This window comes from Herpailurus yagouaroundi, unplaced genomic scaffold (assembly GCF_014898765.1).
Source record: "Herpailurus yagouaroundi ecotype Mexico unplaced genomic scaffold, PumYag 140, whole genome shotgun sequence".
NCBI classification, from domain to species: domain Eukaryota; kingdom Metazoa; phylum Chordata; class Mammalia; order Carnivora; family Felidae; genus Herpailurus; species Herpailurus yagouaroundi.
Window position 1 is genome coordinate 63,320,136 of NW_024412395.1, and position 10,395 is coordinate 63,330,530.

The following is a 10,395-nucleotide window of genomic DNA, read 5'->3' on the forward strand; positions in this document are numbered from 1 at the left end:
CAAACTATAGCTCTCAGCTTTATACTGTTTTATTACTACTCACAGAACTTAACACACTGTCAAGCACATGGCGCAGATACTACTTGTTAATGACTACAAACCTTTGAAAAAAATCTTTGGCTAAATTTTGGTTTATAAAGTGTTTTAAGGCCTTCAGGAAAAACTTCTCAAATTAATCAATATTTTAACAAGTATGTAACTTTAGAAACATATATAAGACTTATAAAACTCTAATTAAGATTGAGTGCCTCAAGAGTCTAGAATTCTACTGGCCTAACAGCATACATTTGAATTCAGAAAAAACAAGAGTTGGGGCACCTGGGTAGCTCAGTCAGTTAAGTGTCCGACTTCGGCTCAGGCCATGATCTTGCAATTTGTAAGTTCAAGCCTCGCATGGGGCTCTGTACTAACAGCTCAGAGCCTAGAGCCTGCTTCGGATTCTGTGTCTCCCTCTCTCTCTGCCCCTCCCCCACTCATGTTCTGTCTCTATTTCTCTGTCTCAAAAATAAACAAATGTTAAAAGAAATCTTTAAAAAAGATTAAAAAAAAAAAAGAAAAAACAAGTGTTTATCTAGTCCTGATATTTTCAAACATTTGACTGGACCAACTATAAGATATGTAGTTAGCATCACAACTCAGTACATATATACATATACATAGCGAAGAGTTTCATGAAGCAATATTTATATTTACTACATACAGTGCACTGGTTCTTTATTGTTCGTTTGTTTATTCTTCCTTGTTTCTTTTCCTTCCCCTCCCTCTTCTTTCTTTAAATGCTGACTACAACAACCTTCTACACTGATTTCATGACCCTACTTGGTTGCTACCTACCAGCTGAAATACAGATTTGCTCCAGTCTTCTTATTTTGTTTATACAAAAGCTAAGGCTCACAGAGATTAACTGCTTTGTCCAATGTTACAACTAGTTAATAACAAGTATGAGACAAGAATCTGCAGAACATAATTCCCAGTTCACTATTCTTTATACTTCCCCATTCGTTATTCTTGATACTACATCAGTTCTAATACTTTTCCTCATAAAAGGAAACACCATATACATATGAAGACTATAACAAACCTATTAGCTGAACCAACAAAAAGTTCATATTCTCTCTTACTTAGTAAAGCGGATTTCCAGATGAGACGTCAAATATTCTCGTGGGGTAAAGGTATGTTCCCAAACTACCATGTTTGGTACATAATTTATAGAGAAACACAACTCAGAAAGTGCAGTGTGCAATTTATCAAGGCTGAAAAAATATTAATAGACAGTAAATAAAATGTTAAACATTTCATCACAGCAATACAAAATTAATTTTATAAATATATCAGACCTTATTTGAGAATTACAATTGCAGAATTCAATATTTTTCTTCCCTAAATGGACAAGTTCAAAATCTTTAAAAATATTACTAACATATGAGAGCAATTTTCTAAAGATAGCATCATTCATCTGTTTCTACATTCAGATAATAATGACTTTACTGATTTTATAGACAAGAAAGTTTATTACATGCTCATAAAGACAATCATTTCCAAATCTTGCTATATTTTCGGTATTGGAGGAAGAAAATAGTCTACAAAATGGCAAATAGCTTGTTCAACATAAAAAAGCAAAGTAGTAGGAAATCTACTTTAAACAAATGTTGATCCATTATTGCCCACCAATGCCTACCCTCTAAACAAACACATGGCCCTTAATAATATCTACTCTGATATACCCACTTTAAAAATGATATATGTTCTACTATGACAACATGCCAAAATAAAGTCTCAGATTATCTGATTTTAAATAAATGTAAAATTACTAGACAGATTTCTAGACAGATTGTTGGCCTTTAGTATTCACTATATAAAGACAAATATTACTTATTACATGAATTTTCTTTAAAAATCTAAAATCTGTATTTTGGAAATTAGCACTACCTACTCAAGTTCACAAAGGTAAAATAACAACAACAACCAATGGCTGAAAAATGAAGAATTTACAATTACTAGCATTCCTTCAGTACTAATGCCATACAAAAAAATGAAAAAATTCTCCTACTCATAACAAAAAGATATAATAAAAATGGATGGCTTACTTGGTCACTACCAGTCTGTTTTTCCTCATACTCTCAACTCCTGGTTTTTCCCTTTCAGGTTCCCCTTTCTTACCAGTCTGTTTTTTTGACTTTTTATTCACTGCTTGACTAATGGTTTTGGCACAATGCTTGGGTAGCAACTAAATTTAAAAAGAAATGAAAATTTACATGACAACAATTATTTTGAAAACATATTAACTATTTAAGCAAACCTTAGCTGAATCCAGACTATGTAGCACTAAGAACAGAGGTGTAAGTGAGATGTAGATTACCTAGCTAGCTAAAGGAGCTCGCACAACTTGGTAGAAAACAGAAATAGATGAATCTTGTGTGAAGAAAACTTCACAGAGGTTCTATAAAGGCTACAGTTTAAAGGATAAGTAAAAACAAAGTAGGCAAGTAAAGAATGAGAATGTATTACTAGAAGGAAAAAGGTCTATGAAGAATAAACTGTGCGAAGACATGATGTATTCAGAATTTAATAAGAACTACTAGCTGGTAAAGCATCAAGTGCAGGGTGAAGTAGACAGTCTGAGCTAGCAGGAAGGGACTTGAATACAAAGCTAAAAGTTGGATTTTAAACAGTAAGTAATCCTAAAGATGGGCTAATTTTTAAAAACCTAAAAATGGAGTTTTACAAGAAGAGGTAATGAGATTTACTAAGAGTTTAACACACACACACACACACACACACACACACACACACACACACACACACAACTAACAGCTTATTTTCTTGCCTTCATACACAAACATCCTGTCCTTACGGAAACACGTGAATTTTTACCTGGTCACTGAGAGTACACTGTTCTGTGCAAATATCAGTGATGAGATTTCGAGCTTGTTTGGCCATTTCATCCAAGAACATATTACATAAGGAAAGACTGCGATCTCCAATATGATGTCGCTGTCAAAGCAGAATAATAACAATAATAAAAGTTACAAGAAAGTGGTTTGAATTAAAATACTTTTTAAATAAACATGGAAAATAAAGTCTGTATAGTAAGGAGTGGGAGTAGGGAATGTTACAGATGGGGGGGGGGGGGACAACTAACCTACCATACTGTATTTACACAGTTGACATAAAGTAAGTATTTGGTGATTATACAACTACAATGAGTGGAGGGATCTTAGAGGACCAATATTTTCCTTAACAAAAAATTTAATGTAATTTCCAAGTTTCACAAGGTCCTATGCATCCAGTTCTTAAATATTAAACTATCAAAGAAAGGATGTGAAAGAGATTTAGAGTAATATTTTCTAATCTTAAATGATATATATATATATACACACACACATATATATACATAACACAATGAATAACTTTGTAGCGTACCAACAGAAAAGAAAAGCTTAAGTATTTAATTAAAATTGTTAGAAATCAAGTCAGTAAAACAGAAATTCACAAGGCATTCAACTCTCTAAAATCAAACCCATCAACCCAGAAGAGGAAAAAAAAACCAAAAACTGTGCATTTTCTAAACACAACAGGGGAAAAAAAGAACACTGTATTTACTTTTTAGGAGATTAGATATGTATATGTAAACATACACTCACTCAAATCCATCCATCTCTCTCTACAGGATTCTGTATCTTTTTAGTTTTGGTGGATGTCGCAACAATTTAATAGGGTTTTCTTGTCAACGGTAACTGGAATGTTGAGTATATAAAATTTTGCACTACAGGTTTGTAGCACTTTACAAAGAGATAAATTTTTGAAAGTTTACCTTACAGATCTTCCATAATTACATAACGAATGTATAATTTACATATACTTCTATGCTAAAATAATGTAATATACAAGAATATAAAAATACTTAAACACATAACGTAACTGTTCCTAGCTCTCTCATGATACCTTAATGTATTTTATTCTAAATGCCCTTTAAAACTTTAACAGGAAGCCAAACTGAACGGTTTGCATCTCCAGGCCAGATCAAATTAAATGTTAGTTCACTTTACTTAAGGAAAGATTTCAAATTATAAACATTTAGGATTTCATTTAACCAAAATCTGACTTTTGAAAGATGAAACATACCCCTTGCTATCATTTACTCCTGAAAAAAGAACATTAAATTAGCACTGCTTCAAATTCACTAGCCTTAATTTAAAATACAAATCTGGTATCACTACTCTCTTCAAGTGGCTCAGAAATGCGGAGACTGGATGGAAAACAAAACAACTAAAGCCTCTTAACATGTCACAGTCTCTCCATGATCTGCTCTCACCCTATTGCTACAGTGCTGAGACAGATTTTAGGAGAACAATGTCAGAAGCAGAGAAACCACGTAAGGACACTGTAACAATAATCCAGGAAAAAAGATATGGCTTTGACAAAGACGAGAAGAAGTAGGCGTCTGGATATATATAAAGGTAGAGCCAAAGGCAGAAAAGGCTTTGAACGATGGCAATGGGGTAACATGTGGAGAATCAATAGTTCTATTCTGGACATGTTACATTTCAGATGGTCACAAATACCTAAACTACAGCAGAATATACAGAAAATCTAGAACTAAAGGCAAAGGTCTGGGCTGGAGATAAAAATTTGGGAGGCATCAGCAATATGCTAAGTGAAATTAGCCCAACACAAAAAGACAAATACTACATGGTTCCACCTTTATAAACTACCTAGAATAGGTAAATTCTTAGAGACAGAAAGTAGACTAGAGGATACCAAGGGTTGATGGATGAGAAATTACTACTTAATGACACCAAGTTTCTGCTTGGAGTGATAAAAGTTTTGCAAATAGGTAGTGGTCACGGTTGCACAACACAGTGAAAGTAATTAATGCCAATGAGTTGCACATTTGAAAATAATTTAAATGGTACATGCTTATATTATAAAGTTAAATGTTTATTAAAAAAATATTTTTATCACAATTTTTTAAAAGGCAAAAGAAAAAAAAAAAGAATGGGTGTAGAGTCCAAATTGTTGAAGTTAAATTTAAATGCCTGGCTGAGAAATTTTTACTTTCTCTACATGCAATGGAGAACCACTGAGGATTTTTCAAGAAGGAAAGAAGTACTCTGGTGGCATTGTATCAGGTGATCTTAAAGGCAGAAATACTGAAGACAGGAAAACTATTTAGGAGTATATATGAAGAATATTGCAAATTTGAGCTACAACAGTGACAAAAGCAATGGAAAGTAGAAGACGGATTCAAATTCTTGTTTTATACCAGACAAATAAAACTAAGAGGACTTCATGGGTAATTTAATGGGAGGGATGATGGTGAGGAAAATTAATAATGTATTTTAGGTATAAAGCTTGAAGAAAATATCTACTAAATCTAAAAACTCTATAAAAGTATTAAATTTGGTGGTGTTGGTATCCCTGCAGGTAATAATCCTAAAAGGTGTCCCTACTGAATTTCCCTCAGGCTAACCTTTCTCAGAGTCAGTTTCCAATGCATTGCTGGAATACAATCTGCAACCTAATGCTTAGAGACATTAATAACGCTACTGCAATTTGTCGGTTTCTCTTCTCCAAGTTTTGTAGTTCTAAGTAAAGGGACTCAACACTAAGTTAAACTATGAAGAAATGGACCATTTAAGTTTAATATAGATTCTTACCACATTTACAAAGTGACATTTCTTCTCTAAAGATTAGAAGAAATACTGAATACATTTTTGATAGATACTTGTTGTCAATAAACTATGGAGTAGTTCAATTATTCAATAACTATGTGTGCCTGCGTGAATGTCTTACAAATACTAGCAAATATTAATTTTGTGTACTACATCTATCATATTAACAAGTCAGTGAAATTCTTCTTTGACTTGTTTATGTTTAGTCAGTAATATGTACATTCAATTTTCAAGTCTTTTCAATAACAGTTTGACAGGAAAAGTAGGCATATAAAATCGATAGCTATATATAACTTTACAATAAATATTAATACCTGACCCACCATTTAATAAATGTAATTCCAAGTGACTTTATAACATGTTCTTAGAAATATGTATGTGTATTTATCCATCTATGCAAATAAACATTAACAGCTTTTTTAATCTATTCAAACATTCTTCTGATTTTGCAGAGATAAAGTAGGTAGGAAGCTAGATTAGGTAATTGTGACTTTGTGAAACCCAGCCAGCTACATATTTGTTCTAGTTTACTCTGCATGCCATACAAATCACAGTACTACTCTGAAATTACCTCTTCTGGACATAGTTCATGTGTGCAACTCATAAAATGAGTGCAAAGCAGTGGAAACGCAATTGAGTATCTTGACTGAGAGGGTAACTCCAAACACTGTTGAAACATCTTCTCAAAAGCACGACTATAAAAACTATACAAGGAAACAAAAATTAGATCATAATTTTTGTAGTTAAAAACTTTAATGATATAGTACTTTATTTAATTGGACTCAAGTAAGTGAAAGTTATCAACTGGTAACCTTTATTACCATAAGAGGAGTAGTTATTTTTCCAAAGAGTATCTTTCATACACCAACAATCATTACAGAGTAATAAAAATATTTGTAGAATATTAACAAATTTTAAAGTAAACTCAAACAGAAAATAAACCATATCTATGACATATGAATACGACATTCAAATCTCACCTTGCCAAATTTTTATCCAAGCTAAGTCATTATCAATTGCAAGAAACACCATTATTTTATGTACGACTAGGAAAGAAAAACACTGTCAATTAAACAATGACACACCCATCAATTTTAAATTACTTCCAGATTTAGGAGATACTAAACATAAAAGAATATGAGTCCGTAAAATATAGTACATCTTGGAATAGTAAGACAACCAGAAGTAGTGAACATGTCTTTATTTTGGATATAACAGACAAAATAAGAATGTGATAAGAAAAGATGCATAACAATTAATTAAATATGACTACAAATCACAAATTGTAAATACTACTCAAAGTACTTTTACTTCCAAGAAAAGGGAAAAGGACTTTTTAATTGCAGTAGCTTCTTTTACAATAGGAACTTTTCTGTAGTTCAAATATATGTAAACATTAAATGCTCCATTTTCTTTTCAAGCCCAACAATAGTACAGGGTTCCAAATAATCTTAAAATTTTTGCATATCTAACATATGATATATTGTGTTTCAGTGATATACTGTGTTTCTAGAGTTCCTTTAAGAGATCTCTCATGCCTTCCGTCTGGTGATTTCTATTTCTTCTGCAATACTGCTAATTAAAGCTATCCTAACAAACTGCCAAAATCAGTGTGGACTGAGTTATCTTCCAAAATAAAACCAATGAGAAGCTATTCATAATGACAGCTTTTCAATACATAGAAATGGCTATCACTATCCACTGAGATTATCTCAGCATTGTAGAAATAAAAGGACATAATACTGGGTTATTCCAATCAGCTTCCCTACAGGAAAAAAGGCCAAGAAGCAGATATAGAGTTGATACTGCACACCTTTGGTGCCAGAATACTTGAGTTTAAATCCTGATCCCACTGTTTATTAGTTTGATCATAATGAAGTCCCCTTATTCATTCAAGCATTTAATAAGTACTTACTATGTTAGACATTAAGAAAATAAAAACATGACCTTACTTCAAGAATCACATTTATGTGGGGAAAAAGGGGGAAAAAATGTAAACTGGTAAATTTAACTAAAGAGGCTACGATAGGAACAAAGGAGAACAGAGAACAATGGAGGGAGTAGTAGTCACTACATCATCATTATATTAATATCTAATTTAATACAGCAGAGCGAAATTACTTGCTATTTACTTCCCAACATTTGCTCTATTTGACCTTGATTCACAAGTTTTTTTTTCCTTAATCTAATGATGCAAAAGAGGGCCTTAAGGCAATCTGACGTGACAGTTTCTTACAACCTCAAAAAATATATAAAAATAAATTTACAACAGTAAGAGTTCCTCTTATAGAGAATAAAAAAAAAGACATAAAATCTCTACTTTGTAAACTTCCTTTTGTTAACAAGTTGTCAACTATTCCCTTTATAATCTCTTTTTTTTAAAGATTTTATTTTTAAGTTATCTCTACACCTAACGTGGGGCTCAAATATACAACCTCAAGATCAAGATTCGCATGTTCCAACTGAGCCAGCCAGGCACCCCTATTCCCTTTACTCTTAAGAGTTTATTACTGAATAGTCTCAAGGACTACACTAATATAAAAACAATCAACAAAGATATATTTGGATACTAAAAATTTCAAATTCTGATTTGAAAAAAAATTACCACATACCAAAATATGGAGAGATCTGATGTTTCCACCAACATTTCCACCAAGGAATCTACCATTTTTGTATGAAAAATTATCGTATTCATCATCTTTCCAAGTTCTCTGTGATCTGCAAGGCTAAGTGAAGCCTTGGAAACACTAGTATATGCCTGTGAAAATACAGCAAAAAACAAAGTCGTTTAAGCATGGACCAATGATTTTAACCTTGACATTCTACAGGGGGGATAAAAACACTATTGAAAAATATTTTAATGTTTATTTTGACACTATATTAATAACATCACCTTTTTAAAATTGTCAACAGTGACTCACACTTGAAATCCCTATTAAAAATTTCTTCAGATAAACTCAAATACTACTGCCAATAAAACAAAACCTAATATATGCGTCATTCATCTTGAACCCCAAAGGAACTGTAATTATAATATCAAAAGTATAAAACAGTGAATTGTCAAGTTAACCCTACCAAAAGGTATTTTCAGTCCAGCTTGAAAGAAAGCATACATGGGAAACATTCAGATGAAAATAAGTATGGTACATGTTGATTCATTGAGGTTTTAGACTATACTGAATCATTAAAAACCAGATAACACATTGTACTAATTGATGGATTCTAGAAAAAAACTGAAGATAGTAAAAATTAGTGTAGGTTGGCTAATAAGGTGATATAACTTAACCAAATCCATCAGTATAGGTTTATAGAGAAAGAAACTCGACTATAAAGGTACCAAATCAAAGAACAAAATCCTGTCAGTGGATAGTGGGCATTCCAGAAAGGCATAGGACAAGAATAGAAGGGGTGTCTACAGAATAAACACTGTTCACTATGGCTACAGTTAAAATGAAAAGAGGAAAAAGAAAATGGTGTCAGAAGAGATTCAATCATATCTTGCAGACCCCTGTATACCATGTTAAAGAATTTAAACCTTTTGGTGAACCAAAGGTTCTGTGTGGTGGTCAATTACTATTTCAGAAAGATTGCTCTATGTAGTGGGGGAGTCGAGAGAAGAACTGGGGGAGAGGTGGACAGAAAAGGACCAGGAGAGGAGGCAGAGATCTATCAGGAGGCAGTGGTACAATAATCCAGACAGGATTATGATGCTCTGATCCACAATGGTGGCAATTTAAAAGAGTTAAGTCTGGGACATGACTAGATGTGGGCAACAGAAAAATTATGAATGATGGCCAGGGTGCTTGCTTTGGGGAGATACTCCTTCAAGGATCTCATATGTACCTACACATGTTGGATATGCCAAGAATGAAAGACCCAGAGCACTCATTACTCAGGCCATTTCTCAAGACTGTATCTGCAGCTGCCAAATTTGAGGAATGGTAATATCTCCCTCTGAATCAAAGAGTAAGTATGCTTACTATTAATAAAATGGAGGGTTCATCAAACTCAGTGTTCCTTAACTGTAACACAAACATACTGTATACATAGTATTCATCTGTGTTCGTCTGGTCCCCCCAGCGTGGGTCATGAAAGCAAGTGAGAAAAATGATATATATTTGTTGATGCTCATGGTGCTTCCTGTGCAATGAATAGCTAAGTCCTTTGTCTCTGACCCAGGGGACCCATGTCTTCTGCCAGTTTCCATGAAACATTAAGAGACTAAATAATTCTTTTCCTTGTAAATCAGATAAAAATCAAATCTCAGCCCCTACAATGGCAAGGGGTCCATCAAGGATGGTTACCGTTCACTAAGAAAGCAGTTTTATATTTTGTCATTTTTGAATGGATAAAGAATAATAAGAGCAATATTCTGATGGCAAAGTATACTCATATATTTATTATAAACTAAGTTTAAATGAAGTTTAATTACCTTTAATCAGCTTTAGAGTAAAAAGAGGAGCCACTGTTGTGGCCATGAGGTCACTAAAGACTTCCATTAATTGACACTCATTTAAAAATTCTGAACTAAAGCATCACTGTGAAAATAATTTCAGAGGAAATGGATGGTGAGAAAATGATAATTTAAAAGACATTTGAAAAAAAAATTTTTTAAAAAGACTCATTTGAAATACTTGCCAACAAGGGATACAGGAGTACTGATGCATAGGGGCACTTGTACCCCAATGTTTATAGCAGCACTCTCAACAATAGCCAAATT

At 33.0% G+C, this 10,395-nt stretch overlaps 1 protein-coding gene across 5 annotated transcripts in view; it reads right to left on the bottom strand.

Annotated features, from left to right (window-relative positions):
* The window catches only part of NCKAP1 (NCK associated protein 1), a 109,281-nt gene that overhangs the window by 33,389 nt on the left and 65,497 nt on the right, over positions 1 to 10,395 (bottom strand). For all 5 annotated transcript variants that reach the window (XM_040475579.1, XM_040475582.1, XM_040475581.1 and 2 more), the window contains 5 exons: positions 8,288 to 8,433; positions 6,247 to 6,379; positions 2,875 to 2,994; positions 2,088 to 2,227; positions 1,122 to 1,253 (listed from right to left, as the gene is read on the bottom strand). In XM_040475579.1, the coding sequence (XP_040331513.1) occupies positions 1,122 to 1,253; positions 2,088 to 2,227; positions 2,875 to 2,994; positions 6,247 to 6,379; positions 8,288 to 8,433 (671 nt within the window). The remainder of the gene's footprint in view (positions 1 to 1,121; positions 1,254 to 2,087; positions 2,228 to 2,874; positions 2,995 to 6,246; positions 6,380 to 8,287; positions 8,434 to 10,395) is intronic.